The 24731-nt window shown below is 41.3% G+C and overlaps 2 protein-coding genes and 1 long non-coding RNA gene across 4 annotated transcripts in view; all 3 read right to left on the reverse strand.

The window, feature by feature from the left end:
* The window catches only part of LOC310988960 (putative helicase mov-10-B.2), a 43818-nt gene that overhangs the window by 1175 nt on the left and 17912 nt on the right, over positions 1–24731 (reverse strand). Inside the window, exon 23 of one of the 2 annotated variants that reach the window (XR_014595512.1) lies at positions 24028–24699. Coding sequence is in view for 1 of the 2 variants with exons in the window: in XM_083975782.1 (XP_083831908.1) it covers positions 24638–24699 (62 nt within the window). In the remaining variant the exon portion in view is untranslated. Of the gene's footprint in view, positions 1–23831; positions 24700–24731 lie in introns of those variants that run through there. The other variant, XM_083975782.1, reaches the window with a different exon arrangement.
* Positions 52–14468, reverse strand: LOC310988961 (putative helicase mov-10-B.2). The gene is made up of 23 exons (XM_083975783.1): positions 14229–14468; positions 14026–14128; positions 10496–10677; positions 9663–9765; positions 9429–9570; positions 9035–9287; positions 8805–8918; positions 7865–8027; positions 6390–6532; positions 6132–6305; positions 5380–5492; positions 5093–5289; positions 4778–4875; positions 4505–4602; positions 3566–3664; positions 3351–3453; positions 3153–3270; positions 1627–1818; positions 1435–1512; positions 1229–1354; positions 1063–1151; positions 842–954; positions 52–747 (listed from the first exon to the last, which is right to left on the reverse strand). The coding sequence occupies exons 1-23, from the start codon at positions 14360–14362 to the stop codon at positions 686–688; spliced, it is 2997 nt and encodes a 998-aa protein (XP_083831909.1). The 5' UTR covers positions 14363–14468; the 3' UTR covers positions 52–685.
* Positions 18073–20933, reverse strand: LOC310988445. Its single transcript, XR_014595485.1, has 3 exons — positions 19690–20933; positions 18731–19234; positions 18073–18275 (listed from the first exon to the last, which is right to left on the reverse strand). It is a non-coding gene; the product is annotated as an uncharacterized lncRNA (long non-coding RNA).

Raw genomic sequence — 24731 nt, forward strand, 5'->3', positions numbered from 1 at the left:
AAAGAAAGAAAGAAAGAAAGAAAGAAAGAAAGAAAGAAAGAAAGAAAGAAAGAAAGAAAGAATTCCTAGGAATACAACAGTGTCCTGGCAGCTTAGCTCCCCGGACCCTAACTAGAAAGAGCATTTCCTGAAGAAAATGCATGTGAATGCCGAAGGCAGCTGAATGCCATTGCTGAAGCAATGCTGAAAAGGCTGACACTATAGCTGAAAAGTATAACTTGTAATATGAGAGATGAAATGTTTACATGGAAGACAACAATTATTCCCTTTTGACTGAGTTGGCATCTTTTAAGTCATTTAGCAGTTTTGAAAACAACTGCAACGTGAAACAACAGAAATCCATTTATGATACCTTGTGATTTTTAGTCCTAGTGACACTGAGTCTTCTCTACTACGCCACCTTTTGTGCTAAGAGGCTTTGTTGAATTGCTTTAGGTACAAAAAAGTTAGTCCTAAAGTTTGGACCGACTGCTTTTAGTTTCTCCTCAATCAGCAAGTTAGGAGCTACTTTTAGCCGAGGATGCTTTGTGAATACGAGCCCTGATTTTAAGATATACTGAATGACTAGGGCAGGTCCCCTTTAAGTCAAAATGTTAAACTGAGGCCTTCCTGGAGAATTGTGCTTGAATGCAATGTAGAAATGTTTTGCCTTTTGTAGGTTTGGGAGTTTGGGCTCTCCTTTTGTTCACAGGTCGCTCCTCCACTCTGGGTCCGTGATCTGCTGAACCATGCTCTCAGCAGTCTCCACTAATGAGAGGAGTCAGAGAGAAAGATGGACAATTTTAATCAATCAAAATGTTCCTCTTGAGGATATTTATGAAAATAAAGATATGTGTGTCACCTTGAGCCTTAATCTCAATGTAGAGAGCAGAAAGTCTCAGCACCACATCTTCATCTTCCTCTGCACGAACAAATCCAGTGTAGCCTCCTTCATCGCTGCAGTAATTGATGAAGCTGCAGAGGAGGAGGGAACCATGACAGTTACCAGGCATTTACCAGACAAGATTTTAACATTATGTATGGTGGGACAGGAGACAGAAGAAGTGACATTGCGACACATACTGCTTCCAGGTATCATCTGTCTTCAGCACTCTGGGGTTTCCTACAACAATCAGCAGGGCTTTGGCTCGAGTCACAGCCACATTGAATCTCTGGAGAAGCAAAGACTGGATCAGGATAATGTCTGGCATGTACCCACACAGTGTGTGCATGTTTTTGCAGCAGATACCTTCTCATTCTTGACAAAGCCCAGAGTGAACTTTCTGTCTATCTCTGCGTGTTTGGGGTCGCTGCGAACCGTAGATACCAGGATGACTAATCTCTCCTGACCTTGGAACTCCTCCACCGAACCAACCTGCCACAGACATGTACGTAACGTTAGGACACAGCTCCCACTGTGTGTTTTAGATGTTTTAGCATGAAATACTTTGTTACCTTAAGTGCCTTCATTTCCTTGAATTTGAAGTCGTTCTCTTTCCCGATCTTTTCCAGGGCTTTTCGGATTTTCAGCACCTGTGGGACACCCAGAAAATAAGATTTCAAGTTTTTAATCTACATATAATTTCCATTTCCACTTAAGTGTGATAGAAGTCAGAATGCAACGTGTTAACATGAATTCATTCACACCTGCTTCCTGTAGGGGGCGATGATGCCTATGTCTCTGGGTGAGATTGTACCGTGGCCCTTCTTGCCCTGTCCTTGCAGCAGTTTCTTCACATAGTCCATCAGCACCTCCACCTCTGCTATGTTGAAGAATGAAGGACTGTTGGCTTCACGCTCATCAATGCCAGTGACTCCATGGAAGATCAGTGGGAAGTCCTAAATGATACATGAGAAAATTTTTTTAGAGAAATGTTTTTGCATTCTTTTGTTGTATTTTGACTATTTTGAATTCTGTGCTGTTTTAAGGCAGAGTAAATATGAAACCTCTTTTAGTCAAAATGTTTCATCATTCATCATTCAAGGGGAGCACGATATGGAACAGCTTTCTATTGTAACTGAATATATGTATACTATGTATTGTAACTGGATCTCTGTATTGTTATAATTTAGAACTTGAACTGAAGAGGACCCCAGGAAGACTAGCCTGTCGTTTGTGCGTCGGCTAATGGGGATCCTAAATAAAGAATTAAACAGCTTACCCACCTCTATAAGAGAATGCTCAAGCTTTGCAGCCTTCAAGGGCCATTTAAAAGTATGGCTCAGGTCCACACAATTATGCAATCATGAACAACAGTACCATGGGTAGTGTATTATTAAAGTGTGGCATGAATATTATGGTGATGATTGGTCGTGGTGTAATTGATTGATGTATGCACATCTGTCTATCTCTGTGACTTCCTGTAATGTGGTGTGGTGTAACTGACCTGTGTACACTGATCTGTCTGCTCCTGTGACTTCCTGTGACTTTATAATCTGTTTCCTTTTCTTCTTGTGATTTTGTAATCTGTGTATTTTATGCTAGACATCAACCTGCTGAGGGACTATGGATGGAAATTATCTTATTGCTAGAATATGGCATATTTACATAAAATATAAATGTTTATTAATATGCTCTCTGTCCCAATTTAAAAACTACAGCTAAACAAAATGAAGATGGTATAAAAAAAAAGAGAGAGATTAAGATAATCTCTGTTCAAGCAGAAGTGAGTGTTTTTTCTTCTTTTTTTGTAGACTATTCTAACAAATCAATTTTCTTCTTTCTCTCTTGGCATCCTCAGTGAGGAAATGCAATTAAGATAGACTTATCAGTTTAATTAATAGTGAACAAATTCACAGTCTTAAACATGTACATTTTGTATTCTCATGTTACCAGATAAGAATCACCAGATAAAATCTTTAATGACTCAAGATGTTAAATGTATTATCTTTTGAAGAAATTTTGACTGAATCTTAGAAAGGTACAAGTATGAATGATGTTCATACTAACAATTCGATGAGTCTAACAATTCAATGAGTCTTATTTTCTTACATTTAAAAGGGATAAAATGCCTTTCAGTTTCTCAGAACTTAATGTATCATCCTCAAATTAATTCAAGTTTATGTCCAACTAATAGCTGAAAACTCAGATATTCAGTTTACAATGATATATAAAAAAAAAAAACCAGTTTCTGTTAAAAACATGCACTGTGCAGTTTGTTGTCAATCATTACCATCCGTTTGAGATGTTCCCATCTGCAGTAGGAGTTGCGCAACATTTCATTTGCACAACACTGCAGTTCTCCATCATAGAAGAGCTCGTTGGGAATCTTCAGAATGGCAGGATGGGACCTGAAAATGAGCAGCAGATATGAAAATAGATTAGAGGAGGTATTCTGGAAAATCAAATGCACAATTTCTGTCAAGCAGACCTGTAGTTGCGCAGAAGTTTGGTGACAAAGCGATTGTTGAACACGCCTTCATCTTTCTCATACAGAGAGCAATTATTCATCAAACGCTCCAGAAGGGAGACTCCTGCAGAAAGCAGAGCAGTTTAAGAAAACATATTGAACAGGTGTTAAAAGGAACTATAACAAATCCTCTTTTACCCAAATTAAATAACCTGTCTGAGTGTCTCTGTGCTTACCCAAGCCATTGTTCAGAGCAAAAGGGGATCTGAGAATGGGTCCAAGCTGCTTGGGGTCTCCAGCTAAAACGACCTGACCAGTCTCTGGGTGGAGGAGCCCTTTGTAGCAGAGAACAAAAACAAACAATAAAACAAGAGCAGTGCAACTACAGACTAAAATGGCAGCCTAACGGACAAATACCTTTCTCTAAATTGAGATGAATTCATTCAGTTTTACAATTAAAATGCAATTTGGTTACATATGTTAAAATATAAATGAAGTGTCACCAGGGGAATGAAATAAGTGATGAAACTGGCTGATGCACTTGCATGGATGTGTTTATTATGTATATTATTATAACTTTTGTATTATAATACATCCATGTAACTTTGTGTTTAATGCTCACAACATCAGTCACACAGCACTGAGCAACAAGTGTGTCCATCATCATCATCTTTGCTGTTTTGTGGCCCCTGGACACTTCCATTGTGTTGTGAGTATTTGCACTTACATAGCGCTTTTCGAGTCTGTAGAACCACATTAAGCGTTTTACACCGTTGGTCACATTCATCCATTCGCACAAACATTCATTGCCCAAGCCAAGAACACTTCAACATGCAGACAGGAAGAGCCGGGAATCGAACGGACAATATTCTGGTTAGTGGGCAACCCACTCTACCGCCCAAATTTGTATTTGGTTGTGTTGGGAGTGTTTGCAGCAGAAGTGTTGTCATATATTTGCTGTCTTTTTGATATGGTGCAGCACACTGAGCTCTCAGCACAATCAATAAGCATGTTTTGTGAAGGGACAATGTACTTCTTTGATGTTTGGCCACTAGATTGTAATCATTCCATCACTGAGTCCATGTGGATATTTGTGCCAGATGAAATGAAATTCTCCTGCCAGAGCTCTCACCAGCATGGTGGCAGAACGACACAGTGCTCATTGTTCTCTTTACCTGCCAGTGGGATTATACATTCAGTCTCCACAGCGTGTCCCGCCTCGTCCACAAATATGTGAGTGTAATGTCCTGCAGGAATGCCTCCTGTGACCAGCCTGCAGAGATCAGACATGTAGAGCATGGTAACAAACTTTCTTCATGTGTGGGGGGTGACTGTTAGTATTTTGATTAGAGATTAATAAAAATGTGATGTAATTACTTTAATGTGCAACAATGATGTGCTACTTCTTAAGTGTTAATGAGTGAACTGCAATCTAAGTCAATCTCTACCTTCCAGCTGTTATCAGGGTGGTGACCATGACCTTATATTTCATCAGCTCCTCTTTTGCAGGGAAAAGATAACACTCTCCTGTCAGGTTGGAGCATGCCTGTGAAAGTCACACAATGTCACAACCTCAGTATAAAACATGTAAACCACCAGAAAGTGAAGTAGCAAGAAAGTGAGTGAATTATATGTGACTTCTGTCTAACAGCAAACTGTGACCAAGTGAATGAGTGTGTTAGAATAAAAGCGTTTCTTCTGAAACATTTGAAAAAAACATAAATCAAGCATTAATCAACAGTGACTTGGATTAAAGAGTGCACCTTTAGCTCTTCAGGGACAAACTTTGGTTCCCGGCTGCTGGCATACATGCGGTACACTTTATGGTGATCCACGTGTTCCAGGATCTTCTTGCAGAGCAGATCAGCAGCGCTGTTGGAGGGAGCACAGGCCAGGATGTTGCAGGAGGCCTGCGTCTTCTCTATCTGTTTGATGGCCTCAACCAGAGTCACAGTTTTGCCTGAACAGACAAAGAACCACCATGAAATCAAGAGCAATGCATTTTTGTTAACAACTTTGAAAAGACAGAGGATGCTGGTACTGTCTGTACCTGTTCCAGGAGGACCAAACACCAGGTAAGGAGCAGGTTTGGATGAGCCAGCTACAATGTGCTGCACTGCTTCATACTGCTCCAAGTTTCTCTCCAACTGCCAGTCAAACAGCCTGTCAACATGAAACCCAAGAGAGACAGATTGTAACCAGATAATACACAGATACACAGAAGAGCTCAAATGGAGATTACATTGGACATTTATGAAATGGAGAACAGATAACAGAATTCATAGTCTATCATAAATAGGAACAACTTATTGAAGACGATAACAATATAACCCCTCACAGGCCTCATTTCCTTTCTTCTATTCCTTAAATCAATCAATATATTGTGAATAAAATTTCACTTAGAATTAATTAGAATGTAGTTTACTAATTCCCATGTGTAGTACTGTACGTATACCTTTGATAGGAACTGCTCAGAGATGTGTGGCATGAATACAAGATGCCTTACAGGTATGCCTTTTTGGGGGGTTTGTACTATTTGATCAATGTTGAGATGCATTATGGCCTGTTTCTTTATTTATTTTTCTCACGGTGAAGATGTACAGTAGTAGGTGGTCTGGTGTGTGTGGGACATGTGCATAAAAAATAACCCCGATCCACTTTGTCCCTGAGGAGTGGAGAGCACATGTGAGCATCCAAATGTTGGAACTTATTAAATAAGAAAATGGAAGAGCTAAAACACACAGAGTGGAGGGTTCAGTGACAAAACTCTCTCAAGACCTAGATAGATTAAAAATGACTAACTTGAGTTTGGGAAGCTCAGTTTGAGGAGGGGGATGGGTTGCAGCAGGGAACAACACCTTCCCCAGTCTGCAGTCAACAGCCAGTTCTGCTGCTCTGTGCTGAAGACGCACAGTCAGCCGGTTGATAGTGAATTCAATGCTGAACTTCATATTGGGCAAAAAGCGATCCAACAATCTGCAAAGTAATTCAAAAACGAAATGTTTGAATTTTTTAAATATGTTTGAATTCTTATGTATCACTGTATCGCCTTGATCTTACGCTGAGCTGAAGCCAAGTTTGACTCTGTCCAGCTCCACACTGTGGACATAACCACGGTACTTCTTCCCTAGTTCTCCTAATGGATGCGCCAGTAGCGCATCTCCACGCAGCACAGACGGGCGGTTCTCAGACACTCCGGGTACCTGGCAGGTGAATAAGAACAAGAGATATGAAGTGGTTATAGTATTGCGTCTCTCAGCAAGATGTTTTTGGGTTCGATGTGAATTGTTTTGATCTATTTTGTCTGGACCTGTCTGCAGTGTACCCCATCCTCGCTCTGTGTCAGCTGGGATTGGCTCTGGCCTCTGTGACCCTGCACTAATAAACAGTATAGACAACAGCTGGATGGGTGAGTATTGTGTCTCATCTAAATAATTTTTTATATACCGTATTTTCCGGACTATATGTCGCACCCGAGTATTAGTCTCATCTGTCAAAAAATACGTCATGAAGAGGAAAAAAACATATAAGTCGCACCAGTGTATAAGTCGCATTTATTTTTCAAACATTTAATTAATAACCGGGTCTCATATAATGGCCAGGGCTTTGTTTACACGAAAGGCCGGAACCAAATAGCCTACTACAGGCCTGGTCAAAAAAGAAAAAAAAAAGAAAAGAAAAAAACTGTCGCCTGGAGCAAACTGATGAGGATATGATCAGAAACTCTCTGTGGACTGTCTGTGAAGACTGACGGGAGTGAAGCCGACCTCTCGTCTGCTTCAGAGAGGGACAGCCTTGCACTGTCGGACCTGGGTCTCTGCTCCGTGTCCGGAGCATGGTCGGGACCGGAGCAGAGACCGAAGACGGACCGCAGAACACGCTGTGAAAATACTCTGAATTGACTGGGAGTGAAGCGCTACGGCGCTACGGAGACAGGTCCGACAGCACAGCGAGGAGAACAGCACGTGAGGAAGATGAAGATGAGCTACTGAATGAGGAGGGATTTAGAAATAAAAGCCTCGCTTCCCTCTTGTGGTCATAGCGTAGGCTTTATTTTTGAAATATAAGTCGCTTCTGAATATAGGTCGCATGGCCAGCCAAACTAGGGGAAAAAAACTTGGTAAATGTCTTTTTTTCATCATAGACAATCAGAATAAGATCACAAGAATGTATGATTACACTTCATAAAGACTTTGTGCTGGCAATGTAAAAATGTTGATATTTATTTAACTAGAAGGGAGCAGCACAATTTTCTACAGATAATCTATCAACTTTAACAATTGTCTATTTCATTCAGATTCATGTCTGATGAACTTTAAAAACTACTTTAAAATGGCTCCTGGAAGTAGTTTAAAGGAGACCAGGACCAGTTAAACTTGTAGTTCTGGTAGTATACATTTTCAAACTGAATTTTTGCAGTTCAAAACAACAAGATTGAAGATTGAAGCAGTGAACCTCAAATTGAGAATTTCAGGTGAACGAGTGAAGGGCAGACTGATTATCAAGGGGAGTGAATGAGTGGATGATAGATTTACCTCCAGAACAAGAAGTTTCTTGTTGTACTGGTCTTGTGTCATGACAGCGTCTTCGATGTTGTATCTCTTGATGTCCACCACCATCTGAAGCTCCTCCAGATACAGCAGCAGATGTAACTTCTCAGTGTAGTTCTCCCAGCTCAAAGGACTTTCCAGCAAGTTCCTTATAAACAGAGCAAAGTAAAAGAAATTATAAATTGCATGGTGATGTGTATACAGTAGATGACAAGCTTGATTATATCTTCAATGTGTATTTGTATGTTCCATGCCATGTCTCAGGGAAATCTCGTTTACATGTTGTATGTCAGTCAGTATATTTCTAGTCTGGCCTGACGGAAGTGCGTTGCTGCGATTAGCCTCTGATTGGTCGGAACGAGCCACCCGGCGGAAGTCCCGCCTCCTTGTTGCAGCTTTCACAGTCCACCCGGTAAAGGGAAACATCAACAAACAACAACAGGAACCGAACCATGGATTTATACTATTATACATCCGTGTCATGAACTGAACAGAAGAAGAAATATCCGTCAGCGGTTGCCGACCGCCATTAAACCGAACAAAAGAATAAATATCCGTCAACGGTTGCTGACCGTTGTTACACCGTGGACCCAAATCCAGTTTCCAACCGGCAATATTTTGCAAGCGCACCGTTGCTACGGCGCCGACCACAACGATTGTGACTGGTAGAAAAAATTCCAAACGGCGGAGCGTTTTTTTCTCTGATCGCGGAATCATAGGCGGACCAGCCAGACCCTTCTTCTCTGGAGGAGGGGCTGGCGAGCGAGACTAGTATATTTCTGACTTATACTACAACAACCAGCAAGAACATACACATAACCATGTCAGGGACATTGTTGTTACTACTGAGAAATCTGTCAGAAACACATAAAGTATGTATTGAGACAATAAGTAACAATATTTTGTGAATGTGTACTGAATTTACCTTTCATCAGAGGAGTAAGTTGGCTGCTTCAGCTGCTTTATGAGCTGGTTCATACTTTTGGGTACTGGATACAGATTTAGTGGAACCTCATATTGCAGGTGCATTATTGACAACCTGGTAAAACATGCAAAAAGTAGGACACATCACTTTGAAGCAACACATGAGACATGCAGAATTTCAATTTGTATATTTGCTGTATATTTAACAGTGCACTGAGTGAATGGTGATACCCATCAGGTCGCTGCCCATCCACAATTGTACAGTTAACTTCAGGTGTCCAGGCAGGGAGGGGCCGGGGTTTGTAGGGTGCTACAGGTGCCAGTTCCAGTCCCAAAGAAGTTATACACTGAACCTCAATGAAGCGCACAATGTGGAAAGCATCGGAGGAGGGCTGCAGGTCTGGTTTGAATTCAAAGGCCAATGTGGCTGAATAGAAACCAACGAGACTGCAGCGGAAGTAAACCTTGATTTCATAGCTGTCCCCTGAGATCAGAAGATAACAATGAGAGACAATAATATTTTATGGAGACAATTCTTTGTGCTTTATTGTAACCATAATTCTCTCTCAGCTGAGAAAATGATGAACTGAAATAAAAGTACATTTGTTTGTGACTTGTGTGTTACCTGGTTGGAGTGTCAGGGGGTTGGTTTTGGTCACTTTGTGTTCATCCGTCAGAGTTAAGTGTTTGAGCCAGTGCAGTGGGGTGTAGTAGGTGAAATACACAGGCTCTGTTCCAGTATTTTTCACACTCAGATTTATTGTGTACTGTTTAAAAAACAAAAAACAGATCTAAGCAGTGAAGTTGCAAATGTGTACAATAACCAAAAAATTACACTGTCATTTCAAAACATAAATACCTCATATGTACCGGTATTCTCCACACACAGGGAAAGTTTCCCATTTTCAAACTGACTGGCAGCGGTGATGCTGATGCCCCTTTTGTCAGAAATGAACATAGCCCTGTGGGTGCAAGAATAGAGAATACTATTTATTACAGACAAGAGGGCGTTATGTGACTGAAGATCATTCTGGCGACAGTGAAGGAGAGCTGTAGCAAAGGCAGTTAAGTAATAACAAGCTGTATAATTCACTTTATAGACTGTTACTGTGAATCTGCAAGCTATGCTGGCTCCTGCAGTTTATTCTCACAACCCTACAGGATTTCCTGTTCTGTCTGCTTTAGTCACACCATCTAAGTAAATTAGACCAAAGAGGGCATTTGTTTGTTGAGTGTCACTTTTCAAATAACTTTTATTTAATGTTTGATTAATGAAAAAAAAAAAAAAATCCTGATACCAGGGAACAGACTCCACACGCAGTATCAAATACAGCATAGAATCTGAATAACCATCCTCATGAGGGAGGAAGATGGTTCTTAGTTATTTTATCTTTCTCTCTGAATAACAAATTGCGCTGAAAAAAAAACAAAAAAAAAAACATTCTCCATCAAATATGTCAGACATGTTAGACAATACAAAACCCCTAACCATCAGTGCGAGACAGTCTGAATTATCTCTAACATCAAAGGTTCAACACCTCTTTGATTTAACAGTGATTCAGCTACTTTACACCCGGACAATTAATGGCACTGTCCAAAACAGATATTTTCTTTGATCGAGTTGCCTAATAATAATTGTATGATATATTTGATGATAATCTAAAGAGTAATCTAATTATTTGATCCATTTACCTGTGTGTCTTCAGTTTGTTCATCAGAAGACTGGCCAATTTCCTCCGGCCTCGAACTCCTGTGTCTGCGTCATCTGGGGAGCTGAAGTTCTGCTCTGGCCCTGGGCTGGCTGCTCCATTCTGCTCGGCCTGTGGCGGACGTCTCCGGGGTGTGTGCCACTGGTCCTGGTATTGCACTCTGACCTGTGCAGAGGATCATTGCCTTTCAATTTTATCCTGTGATGAAAAATTCCTTACCATATATTTTTTATTGGCAGTATCAGACATCAGGGTCTGTTCACCTGTTTAATCTGCACCCATTAATTTGTTTTTAATAACCTTGTAAACCCATATAGACACGATAATATGCAAAAGGTTTGTCTGTGTCTGTCAGACCTCAGGTTTGGTTTCTGTAAAAATGACACCACCCAGATCCTGTTGAATGCGGCCTACGTCCCAACTGCTGTTTTCAGAATGACACACTGCTGTTTGTTGTTAAAACAATGAATCTCATAAAACATTCAGCAACAACCAAAAGCTGCCGTGTTTTATTCTATTAACTGCAGAACTTTTCAAGTGTGACCTGTAGCGGTGTGCAAAATTATGTCTTAAGAAATATGATTGTTAACCTTCCCTTGTTGCTTCTCCCATCAGATTCAACCTGAGACCTTGGGCCAGATGCCTTAATACCCTCAAGGAGAGAAACACTGACAGAGAGATACTCCCATGTAGAAAAATGAGGCCTCTATCGTGAGAGACCTTGAATGATCAGTAACACAGGTCACTGCGTGTCAGGCTGGCGCCTTGTGTGAGTGTAACTCATGTTTTCCCTTTCCATACTTGGTATGTCCAATGAACCAATAGAATACATACACATCCCTCTGAAACATAGATGTGAGTAAATATGGGATGGTTAAAACTCTGTAAATGTGTGGACACATACTGTATACACTTCTTTACGGGCAGAAGTAAGATGACATCATGCACAACAAACATGTATTTTACTATGGCCTTAATAAACATCTTCAGACATCTTGGGCTCACTGATGCTTTAACCTAGATGATATATAATCTCCCTAGCACTCACACTATAAATGATGGTTTAAACCAGTCAATCTGAAACCTCTGACATGGTTCATCCTTTTCTTAAGAGTGATGACACTCTGGACAGGGGATGGAAATCACGCTGTTAATGCCAACTATTGAGAATCGTGGAAATTCACAGGTATTGGTATCGACTACTGAAATTCTGATATCGTGACAACCCTAATGCCAAGTAGTCACTGAAAACTTCACTTTTATTAATCATCAGCAAAAAGGAAGGAGACCCTGTTACTTGCGTTACAAAATGAAAGTGCACACAGTATGGGTTTTATTTTTAAGAAAGCTAAAATTATGATTATTTTTTATGAAATTTTGATTTGCAGAAAAAGTGTAATGTATCTTTTTATCTGTATATTATTTATATATTTATATTTGTAATAAGTTTGTTACAACTAACCCAGACTATGGGTTCAATTGTAACATTTCATTCATTGGGTTTGAGACTAATCCATGCATTTTCTGTTTTACATATATCACATTTTGGACACACTGGCTTAAAAGAGCTCCAAGATACAGACAGAAGTGTCAAAAATGTTACAACCATCCCCGGGATCTCTTACTGCTTATTTTCTTTCATTAGGTTTTCAGGTAGAATTTTCTAGCTTTTCCATTGGTCACTTGCAAGCAGGGACTAAAAGCAAAATTTAATTGTTATTCTCAAGGACAGCTGTGAAGACACAGAGTCGAACTGGCCCCAGTGGCTGTTGTCATCACAACCAAGGCTGTTAAGATATCACAAACTGAGCCTGATTCCAGTCGAGGGAGTAAACAGTCATAACACAGATGCCCTTCGTGACAGAGAAATAGTCTTCCCGAAAACATACAGTACATGTAGTAAGTTTTGCATGACTGTATGGGATTAAATAAGATCCAGAGGTACAGTAGGAGGCAATACACAATTTGCACTGCTCATCTCACTTCTTCGCCAAGTTTCAATAATGCTTTTTGCTTCTGGATCTCCAGAAACTTTTCGCATCACTTTTTAATCAGCATCGCACTGATCAGATAAGAGCCCGTGGAAAAACTACTCAGACATTAACTTCAGTACAAGTATCCACACAAGCCACAAAATCAGACTGTCTCTCTCTGCGAAACTGAAAACTGTGAAACAAACAAATAAATGTGAAACTTTGCAAACACTCAGTTATATTTTTTTGCAAGGGCTTACAAACCAAACATTCTGTTTATTTTTTATTTTATGATATATTGTCTTGTTTTTAAATACAATACAAAGTAACACACTGCAACACTGTTTCAACTGAAATTTAATGTAATTTGGATGTAAGTTTCCTTTTACTTTTAGGTCATGGCTTTTTTATATTGGTTCACACAAACACTCTCCATCCATCTGTGACCACTGAGCCAAAAAGTATGCACACCCCTCCTCCAGATCATATCTCCAATTATTTATGGAGGGTCACATGTGTAACAGACTTTGACCTTTGGCTTAAAGCAATTAAACTGGTCATAATGGGCTCTTTGCACAGCTCCACTACTTCCTGAACTTAATGCTGCTCCTTTATTTCCTGTCTTACATTATTGGACAAACTGATTCATCCAGGTGTGTTTTACCATTGTGACTCCTCAGACACACCTGGATTAATCAGTTTGTCTAATAATGTAAGACAGGAAATGAAGAAGCAGCATTAAGTTCAGGAAGTAGTGGAGCTGTGCAAAGAGCCCATTATAAAAGTAAAAATGTCAGTTCTTCATTCAGCCTGAATGAATAATTATTGTAATATAATTCACAACAAGTAATTCAACAAAGAAATTAGGTAATTTATTTCAATTTCTCTATTGTATATTGTATCCGACTGCCACTACAGTAAATAACTTGAATCATGTTGCATCAGAAGTAAACAATGAGCATGAAAATGCCAAAGATATTTTATATACTTTATCAGCAGTGGAAAACAGCTTTAAAAAACCTGCTACTGCTCTGAGGTGTCCTACAATCAGGCTTGTTTGATTAAAAAAAAATACACAGCTCAACTGAGAAAAAAAATCTAGGGGAAAGCCATCCTACTGTATTTGAAACTAACTCTGCATTATCACATCACATAGTCTGTAGATGTGGTTACCATTGTATTACAATGAAAATCTGACTAACATGGTGCATTTCTTTGTAATCATCTGCGTCTACAGTATGATGTGTCATGGTTTGGGTGCCAGGCTGATGCCATAGATGCCATTTACAGGCGACTGTTGTGTGATTAACCACAAGATTAAAAGCAGTCACCTATTTATTAGTCATAGCTGACGTGTAGATATGTTACCTGTCAGGACATGTTGGTGTTAACTATTAATATCTTCTTAAGGTGTGTTTAGAGACAGAAAGACAATGACTCCTCCTTATCAGAGAAGCTGCATAGACTTTTGTTATCATCACCATAACTGTATTCAGCTTTCCCCTTATTAAAATATAGGTAGAAATAGAAAAATGCATACCATGTGGTTAAAGCGAATGGTGTCTCCTCGTCTTGTTGTTTTGCCAGTCACTCTCAGGCCATGGAGGACTGAACCAAAGTTTGGGTCCTTGGTCCCTGGAGTCCTGAAATTAGAGACCAAAACATTGAACTTCACAAACATTGTATCAAACGTCCATTCATCTGCAGATTAACCATGTAGCTGCTGAAGAGTGAGCTGCTCACCTTCTCCTGAACTCATTGTTGTAAATGTCTCTCAGTTCAAGTCTGTCAGTGATGGACGTTCTATTAGTCTCCTTCAAAAACTCGTAGAAGTCGAGTCCGATTTGGCCAAACGACATTAGCTTTTTATTAACCATGATTTTTTTTTTTTAAAGAAGAGAAAAATAAATAAATTATAATCGCATCAAACCCGGCTGTTCACCTGAAGACGGAAATATATCGCTCATCAGTACAACGCCTTAGGTGCGAAGCAGGGGATATTTATGTCAGGAAATCCCGAAGAGAGCTCATCGCTTTTATATTTCTGGGCAGTCCACATGGGCGGTGTCTCTCTGTCTCTCTGCCTCTCATGATCGGGAGCGGAACAGCTGACACCGAGGCCGAGCACGGGGGTTTAAAGCGCGTGCACCCACACAGCCGCCCGGTCCGGAGAAACGAAACTTACGAGTTGAGACCTATGGTTGAGACTGTAAGTAGCTCTGTAGGGAAAATGAAACTGTAAAAAACATGTTATCAAAACAGATAGAAAATGTTTGACTAGGATGACTCAGCGATATTAAGTGCATGTGTTCCTTTGGCAAGTTATTTACATTAGAGTGTCAATAGTTCAAAGTTAGCTATTGTGATTTATCGCATGTCCTAAAAAAAAAAAGGCTGTGCATTATCATTTCATTCTTCTAAACTGAACATCATTTATCAAATGTTTCTAGAAGTTCAAGGAAATATAAATGTATAGCAGACATTCTGGCAGCAGCCACAGAACCTTAGAGACGTTTATTGTAAGGACATGCAGAGATGTGGATCAAACGTTGACACTTTCTCACTCTTGCCAGTGCCACCATCAAACTATCAAACTGATAGGAAACAGAGACCAAAGAGCCCTCCTCTCACAAACACACCGGCTTTGAACATGTCAGAGAGATGTACAACCAGACCATGAGTTCAGCTCCACAGGATCAACAACTGGACAACAAATTGGAGAAAACATTTAAATCTCCATTTTGTAGCAATGATAATAATAATAATATACTTTGTGTATTGATGTTTTGTTACTTAAAAGTAAAACAGGAAAAGGGTTGTATTTATAATTTAGGTGTGAATCCTGAACTTTCTATCCCACATGAACACACACAGCCTCCCCCTCTCCCTCTAGATAACAGAGTCATAAACTACAACCCACATTCCTGAGTAGTACCTAACTGTTGTGTCTGACCAACCATCTCGTGGTCCCGAGACACGCACGTCCGTTTGATGAAGTATGACAGGAGAGTAACTGAATCTTAACTCAATTCATTTGTAATACCAGTTAGCTGTTAAAACATGTTTAGATTATCAAAAAGTATTCAACCCAATAACACATTCAAATCAATGGTAAACAGATAGATATATCAGAGTGAACAGAGAATAGTAGCCTACCAAAAGGAGAATTGCTTACAGTATACTGGATCAAACTTCGCTACCCTGACCGTCGATCAGCAACCAGTGTCAGCGCACAAAGTCTGACACCAATTGTTGTTTGTTTTCCCTTTTTCTACCACCCTGGGTGTTGGGGTGTGTAGGTGAAAAGTACACAAACTCTTTCTCCATTGGTTGTGTCATCAAAGGACCTCTCTGCTGAATCTTCCTGTTATCTGTCTCAACAGCTGTCTAGTTTCCTCTTAATAACACTCCTCTCAAATACAGGAGGAACTACATGTTCACAGTAGTTAAGACTTCTGACTCTCTATCACTTACCTAGTTTCTTACTGATTAGGTGTCAAGAATATATGTGTTCAGTTATATCAGTTTATTAGTTGTATTAGTTACATTAATTTCCTTTTATTTCTATGTATCAATACTTGTGTGTTGAGCGGCTGTGTGTGTTCTTATCAGCAGTAAGCAGTTCCCCTTTTCCAGGTCTGTAGCAATATCAGAACTTACATGTTGAAACGGATTACACTTTGACTTTATTCAGGCACATCTAAATAATCAGAGATCAGCACTTTTAAGAATCAAGGAGCACAGCACTTCTAAATACTGTGAAAAAGCTCTCCGAGTGTATCCTATACTCATCATAACCAACAGAGCACTCTTCAGACACAAATAACATTTTTTGATAATACAATTCCCAGACCTATATCCTAGTAGAAATATAGCCTACCTACAGAATTCAAGACCACATGTCTCACGTGGCCACAGTGTCAGCATTATTCACATAATTATATTCAAGGAACTGATGGAGGTGTATTCCACGTTTAGTGACTGTTAGCTATAGAAAAACATAGTTTTAAAGGTAAAATTAGAAGAAACTACACAAAACCCTAACGCTTCTGTTGTGTTGTAAGAATGAAAGAAGGCTAGCAGGCAAGCTACTTCAGGGGAACGGTGTTTCCTTCACGGAGTCAGGAGAACAACTGCGTATATTCAGAATGCATGAGTTACATGGAGTGACACTGCCACCTACTGGCATGATATATGTATGCAGGCAAACACGTATATACCACATATCCCTCTTTTTTACGAATAATTCCTCCCATGAAATTACAACAGATAGTGAACGTTTAGCTGCGTCAATACTTCAATAGTAACCAATCCTGCATAGTACGTAATTATGAAATAAAAGAAACAAACCGGAATTAGCTTCTGAAGATCTCAGTATTCCTTAAACTCTGTTAACTACTTTTCAGCGCAACACTTATACATCACCAACAGTGACACATTTGTACTTTAGTACATTTTTGAATTCTCTGTAATCTTGTGCTGATTGTAAAGAGCTTCACGTGGAAAAATATGTTAATTAGAATTGTCCATAACATCATAAATTGTGAACATGTAACAGTCCATACTTCAAATTGGACACAGGTAACAGTCCATACTTAACATCACATTCTGCCCCCTTTTAAAAAGATAGAGGTCAGGTAGCAAAACCTTCCAGCCAAGCAGGCGGCTGAATCTGCCTGCGACTCCGCTGGAGCCTAGGAGGTGGTTGAGCAGGCGGGGGCGTCCGAGGAGGCACATAAACATCCTCAGGCTGTACACAGGTACTGGTTGTGTGCACCTCAGGGGAGGGGGAACTTGCAGGGGACAGGTGTATGGCGTTCCATACTTTACCATCAGAAAGTTTGTAGGTTGCCGGACCTTTCTGAGCAACAACACAGAGGGGCTGTGTGAACTTGGTGTGTCCTTTCTTTATGATTCCTGGCTTCCTGATCCGAACATAGGAACCGCACTGAAACTTTGGAGACTGTGCACCACGACGTTCATCCACATAGCGCTTTACCTTGGCTTGTTTCAGAGTCACAGTGTCTCTCACAGCTTCAGGCTGAAAGGATGCACGAGGCGAAGCAATGCCTTTGATGTTCAACTTGGTGCGGAATGGGCGTCCATGTAGAAGTTCAGCAGGGGAGACTTGAGTCAGTGCATGGGGAGTTGCTCGATAAGTGAGGAGAAAGTCTGTGACAAAGGGCTTCCATGGCCGACCTTCAATGTCAGCTGTTTGTAGACAGTCCTTTAATACTCTGTTCCATCTCTCCACTTCTCCATTACTTTGCGGATAGTAAATGGAGCTGCGGCAGTGTGTAATGTCCTGAGCTGCTAAGAAGGCCTCAAACTCAGCAGACACAAATGAAGGGCCGTTATCAGTTACAAGTTCAAGGGGGTTGCCTTCACGGCTGAAAACAGCAGACAAGAATGCAATGACAGTAGCGGACGTAACATCTGATGTAAACGCCACTTCAGGCCATTTACTATAATAGTCCACTAATGTGATGGCAAAACGGCAGTCAGGTGGAGCAGAGTGGAATGGGCCCACAATATCCATGGCAAGTTTTTCCCAAGCTGCATTGGGAAAGGGCACCGGTTGCAGTGGGGCAGCTCTGGTTATGGCAGTTTTGTCATGTTGGGAGCAGGTGGTGCATGACTTAATGGCAGCTTCCACATCAGAGTCCATACCAGGCCACCAATAGAGCTCCCTAAGTCTTTGTTTTGTCCTCACCATGCCTTGGTGAGTGTCGTGGGCAAGCTGTATGAGCTGCGGCTGAAGAGTCTGGGGAATCACAACTCGGTGAGTACCTCTAACCAAAATTTCATCAAGTTCAGCCAGCTCAGTCTGTACACGGTAGAAGGGCAGAAAGGCAGGATCAAGGCCTTTAGCTGTACGGGGCCAACCATTTCTTTGATAAGCCATAACCCGCTGCAGCACTGGGCAATCTTGGTAGGCAGTATGTAGCTGCTCTGTAGTAACAGCTGCAAGGTCCACAGACACCATGGCTATGATGTCCTCATCCTGCTCTTGTGGGTCAGAAGACGGCAGGGGCAAGCGAGACAAACAGTCTGCTATGACGTTGTCACGGCCTGGCTTGTATTCCACAGTGTAGTTAAAGCACATGAGGCGAGCAGACCATCTCGAAATCCTCATACCTGCTCTTCCGAAGCCTTTGGTGGACAGCAGGACAGTAAGTGGGCTATGGTCTGTACGAAGGGTGAAGTGTCTTCCCCAAAGGTAAGTGCGCCAACGCTCAGCTGACCACACACAAGCCAGAGCCTCTTTCTCTATGATAGAGTATTTTCTCTCACAGTCAGTAAGGGACCTGGATGCGAATGCAACAGTCTTTTCAGTGTCACCGTGTAGCTGGGTGAGCACTGCACCAATGCCGTAGTCACAGGCGTCTGTAGTGACAAGTGTAGGGAGAGCAGGATCGAACAGGGTAAGTGCTGGGCTTGTAGCAATCAGTTCTTTGAGGTGAGAAAAAGCCTTCTGAGCAGCATCAGTCCATTTAAATTCTGCATTTTTCCTCAGCAGAGCACGAAGAGGTTCCACAACAGAGGCGTAGCAGGGGATGAACTTTGAATACCACCCTGTGAGGCCCAGGAAGGACTGTAGGGCCGTGGCATCACGAGGGGGAGGAGCCTCTGTTATAGCAGTAACAAGGTCTGGGTTGGGACGGATGCCTGAAGCAGAAACAACATGGCCCAAAAATGAAAGTTCATTTTTCCTGAACAGGCACTTCTCCACATTTAATTTCAGTCCACTGTTGTTCAGTCGGTGCAGTACCTCTTTGAGTCGTGTCTCATGCAGCGTAGGAGTCTCAGCATACACAATAATATCGTCTAAGTAACACTGTACACCATCCAAACCTGCCAGAATCTGCGACATCATCCTCTGGAATGCACTCGGGGCTGATGCGAGACCGAAGGGGACCCTAGTGAACCTAAAAAGTCCATCATGGGTGATAAAACCAGTAAGGTCTCGGCTCTCTGGGTGCAAAGGTACTTGATGATATGCGTTTTGCAGGTCAATAGATGAGAATATTTGTGCTCCTCGTAGCTCATGAAACACCTCCTCGATATGTGGCAGTGGATGGCTGTCAACAACCACAGCCTTGTTGGGCTCACGTAGATCTGGACATATCCTGAGCCGACCCGACTTGCGGTGCACCACTACTATGGGTGAAACCCATGGCGAGGAGTCGATGCGTTCAATGACACCGTCGTTTTCTAGTCTCTGCAGCTCCTGGGACACTGCATCACGAATGGCAAAAGGCAGACGACGTAACTTTTGCTGCACAGGCTGTATTCCAGGTCGTACTGTGACTTTGTGAACAAATCCAGTAACTGTTCCAGTCTTTGAAGCATCAGTTTCAGCAGCTGTGTACTGTACAGGGACAGCAGGGGGTGTGTTAGTAGTGACATGACCGTCTCTGATCTCAAGTTGCAGGGCATTGAAGAGATCCATGCCTAATATGGGCGTACCTGCCGGGACAATATGAATGTACTGGGACGTGCATTTTGTCATGTATGTCACCGTCAGTTCCAGACAACCTAGCACAGGTATAGGTTTCTTTGTGTACGTGGTCAGTGTTTTTCTGGGCTTCAGGAGCGGGGTGTGGCTGAAGTGACTCTTGTACATGTGCTCTGGGAGAATAGAGACACCAGACCCAGTATCCACCATCAGATCTGCAGTAATTGTAGGGCCACCTGAAGCTTTCATGGAGACATTGCACATTAATTTACTGCTCAGTGTACTTGCATCATCTTCATCAACTAATAGCACTGTGATGGAATCACTGGAAACTTCTCCCACATTGCTTGAAGCAGTCCTGCTCCTGCACACTTTGGCAAAATGTCCAGGCTTATTACAATGTCTGCATGTGACTGATTTGGCTGGGCACTTGGGGTAATTTGCAACGTGTGTTGAAGAGCCACATCTGAAGCATGTCTTACCAGCAGCTGTTGAGCCGTTCAAGCCAGCAGTCTTTGGGGTTGGTCTGGGGAAGTTGAAGGGTTTTTGCTGCTTTTGCTTCCCGCCACGAAAAGTAGTCCCACGAACCATGCCGACAACAGCCTCAGCTGCTCCTCTTGACGAAGCTATTGTTTTAGCTTCAGCAACTGCATTTTCAATCTGAGCAGCAATTGTCAAAGTCTTGTCAAGTGTAAGTTTATCCTCAAGCAGCAAGCGCTCTCTGATCCGAGCATTGGACGTTTTCTCCACAATTTGGTCCCTTATCATGTCCTCAGATAATGTTCCAAACTCACATGTAACAATTAGCTCCCGCAGGGCCGCTCCGTACTGAGCTGTGGACTCACCAGCTCGTTGCGCTCTCTGGCGAAACTTATTCCTCTCCGCGACGACATTCAATTTGGGTACAAAAAATGTCTTTAAAGCCTTTAGTGCATCGTCGTAGGAATCACCAATCCCTGGCAGCGTGTAGAAGATCCGCTGAGCCTCCGCGCCGACCGTGTGTATTAGCAAAACACGCTTCCTCTTATCCTCCACCTTGTCGGCCAGAGCTAGCACGTAGTTATCAAACATGCGAATCCATGCTTCGAAAGGCACCGTAGGCTCACCTGGGCTTTGTAAAAATGCCGGAGGTGGCAATATCCCAAGCAGAGCCATCCTCGTCGCCAATATGTTGTGTTGTAAGAATGAAAGAAGGCTAGCAGGCAAGCTACTTCAGGGGAACGGTGTTTCCTTCACGGAGTCAGGAGAACAACTGCGTATATTCAGAATGCATGAGTTACATGGAGTGACACTGCCACCTACTGGCATGATATATGTATGCAGGCAAACACGTATATACCACAGCTTCCATGGAAAATTATTCTTTACTCAAAATTCAAACAAAGAGGAAGAAACTCCCTTGAAACCTGGCTGCTCCTCTCGCAAATTGAGACCATGTCAAAGCTCTTATCTCAGTCAGGCACTCAGCCATAGCATTTAGCCATTTTGATCTTTATCATCTTTTACACCTCCACTGTTTTTCCCACCTTTACTGTTGTGAGATCTACACCTTTTGTTTTTATAAAGTAGGCTACCTTGAGATAACTTTGTTGTGAATTGGTACTCTATAAAATAGACTTGACTTGACTAAGGCTACACATTCAAGCTTTTATTTTAATAAGCCAAGTAAAATTCAACTAAACTTAACTGCAGAAGTGCTTTAGACTAATTTTTGTAATTGTAATTTTTTTTTTTTTTTTTATCAACACTACACCAACACAGGGAGAATGATCCTGTGAATACAGGACAACACCAAGTCTCCATGTACAGGACCTCAGTCTCAACATTCTGCTCATGGTGTTGATACAACAATAATCATCAAGTCTCACTCATTGATAGATGTGATCACTACTGTATGGCAGTATTGTAAATAGCCATAACATCCTATCTCTCTTCTTAAGCAGAGACTGGGGATCCAATAAGCAGTCTTGGCTTCTAGTATGCGTTTAATAAGATGAATCAATACAAATAATTCAATAATGGTCCTGGTGACTCTCTATCATTTTATTCATAAATTGTGGTGTTCAGGCTACAATTGATGAGTCATATGCACACTTAGTGATCAGTTTGTCATCCAGATTTATTTTTTTACTGGTTTATTATGGCTCATGATCAGAGAACTGGTCTGTAGACTTCTGCAGCTACTGTCACTTTTCCCTGTAGAGCGTAGTATGGAAGAGGAAGAAAGAGAAAATACCCTTCAGTCTACAAGGCACTTTCCAGCCAAGAGCAACCACATGCAGTGACCAGTGTGCTGTGTGTTTGTGACTGTGCTTATTACCTGAAGCGCTTTGAGTGTCTAGTGACCAGTGAAATGTTCTCCTCCTCAGAGACTGTAATGCCACAATAAGCGCCATTTTTGAAGCAGTAATAAATAAACCTAAAAATAAAAAAAAAGAAGAGGTCAGTGTTGGGAGTTAACTTTGAATTTGTACAACACATTCATCTCAACTGAAAGACTGTTAGACTGATAAGCATTTATAGCCTTACTTGTTCCAGATATGGTCAGTTTTCAGGGCCCTCGGGTCTCCCACCACGATCAGTAGAGCTTGGGCTCGGGTCACTGCCACATTGAACCTCTGAGGAGACAATATCAGTTAGTGTGTATTGTGAATTGGTCTATTGGTGCTGTAATTGTCCTAGGGTATGCACATGACGTCACGGTACTCGGAAGTCGCTGTGGAACGTCCAGTGGCAAGAAGACGAGTGGCAGAGCCGCCAAAGTTTAAAAACGACGCAGTAACAAAGTGATTTTCTCCGAGCCCATACAAGTCAGACATGTCTAGCTTTGCCAGCATGTAAAGCATGCATGACTTAACAGAGCTGATTCTGCTGTAACATGTTATGTCAAATGTCATAGGAAAGAATGTTATATCAAAATGTAAAAAAGCAAAAAACACAAGAAAAAGATTATGATATGACCTGATTATGAAAAGATTTTATTCTGTGGGTAGCCTAATGGGGGCGGGACTAGATAAGCTTTTGCTTCTCCCGCTTTCCCTTTCGGCCATGTGTATTGTATTATTTGAACTAAGATGAAGTGTGATGATGATGATTTTAATTGACATGCCCGAAATAAACAAATTGATTGATTGATTGATTGATTGAGCTGCTAAAAACCTTGACGATACGTCTCACTTGACGGAAAGTAAATTCACTGGAGCGGTAATTTATTTTCGATCGATCAGCTGTGTTTTGTTTACAGTTTCAGGTGTCATAGTTATGATGTATAGACAGATAAATTAGTCCTCTAACACATCCTACAGTTTGACTGGTCAGAGTTTTCAGAATAAAAGCGCAGCTCGACAGAAACAGCTGTAATCTCGTCCCTCTGCACAGTAAGAGTAGCCTAAGCCTGTCTGTCACTCTGCAGGTACCACGGTGTTACAGGACTGTCGGTGTCCGTGGAGCAGACGGTTTTGGGGAGCTGGTTGTTGATTCCTTTTGACATCAATTTGTTTTGATATAAGATATTTTATCCAGTTTATGAGTCCACCGCTATCCGCCAGCACGTTGAGGGAGGTTTGTTTTGCCACTCAGTCCGACCCTCTGATCTATCCACCTTATTCCTAGCCCCCATGATGCCTTAGGATATTCAAAATTAATAAAAAGGCTGCACTTGTTATTGTGGTTCAAAATACATATTTATTTCATATCTCACCGTCCATAGTAAAAACATTGCAATATGTAGAAACATATTAAAGATGATCTAGAGAAACAAGAATCACCTGTATCATAGTAAAAGTTGTGAATACTTATGTCAATGTGATATTTAATTTTTTCGCAACAAAACAACAACAACAATCAGTTTTCATGTTGTCATTATTGGGTATTGAGAGGAGATTAATGATTTTATCTTTTTTTTTCATTTTATCATTTATATATGCAATATGTGAAAACATCAAAGGAGCTGGAATGCACTGTATGTGGACTGACCCTTTTCTGCAGCTGTTTCAGTGAATCGACAAATCATTGTAAAACTACATAACTATAAAAGAGCAGTGATTGAGAAATGTCTACTTTACTACCAATTAAATAACAAACCTGAGACAGATAGATAATCCTTTTTTGGTAATAGCAGCTTGATGCAGCTTTTTCAAGGGAAAGTGGTGCTAGTGCAGCCCTCTGAAGTAGTCAGAGACATACTGCTCTAAACATCCATCACCTCCCTGTACTTCATGGTCCCTGCTCAAGTTTCTACAGTAAACATTAAAAGCTGAAAAGTATAACTTGTAATATGAGAGATGAAATGTTAACATGGAAGATGATAATTATTCCCTTTTGACTGAGTTAAGCCTGTGAATATTCTCATTTGTCCAGGTCATAGTTATCTCAAGAAAATTGAAATCGAATGCAACTGGACTTGGTTATTTGTCTAGGAAGACGTTTCACCTCTCATCCAAGAGGCTTCATCAGTTCATGCAAGTCATGAACTGATGAAGCCTCTCTGATGAGCAATCAGCAAGTTAGGAGCTACTTTTAGCCGAGGATGCTTTGTGAATACGAGCCCTGATTTTAAGATATACTGAATGACTAGGGCAGGTCCCCTCTATGTCAAAATGTGAAACTGAGGCCTTCCTGGAGAATTGTGCTTGAATGCAATGTAGAAATGTTTTGACTTTTGTAGGTTTGGGAGTTTGGGCTCTCCTTTTGTTCACAGGTCGCTCCTCCACTCAGGGTCCGTGATCTGCTGAACCATGCTCTCAGCAGTCTCCACTAATGAGAGGAGTCAGAGAGAAAGATGGACA

This window comes from Trachurus trachurus (genome assembly GCF_905171665.1).
Source record: "Trachurus trachurus genome assembly, chromosome: 7".
Classification (NCBI taxonomy): Eukaryota; Metazoa; Chordata; class Actinopteri; order Carangiformes; family Carangidae; genus Trachurus; species Trachurus trachurus.

Bases quoted from the DNA above. Each gene is read 5' to 3' on its own strand.
- LOC310988961 (XM_083975783.1), bottom strand. From the start codon at position 14,362: ATGGTTAATAAAAAGCTAATGTCGTTTGGCCAAATCGGACTCGACTTC. The intron at 5,493-6,131 runs GTTAGTCATTTT...TCATGTTGACAG, and splicing joins ACTGAGCTTCCCAAACTCAA to GCTGTTTGACTGGCAGTTGG. The intron at 5,290-5,379 runs GTACAGACAGTA...TTGTCTGTTCAG, and splicing joins GTTTGGTCCTCCTGGAACAG to GCAAAACTGTGACTCTGGTT.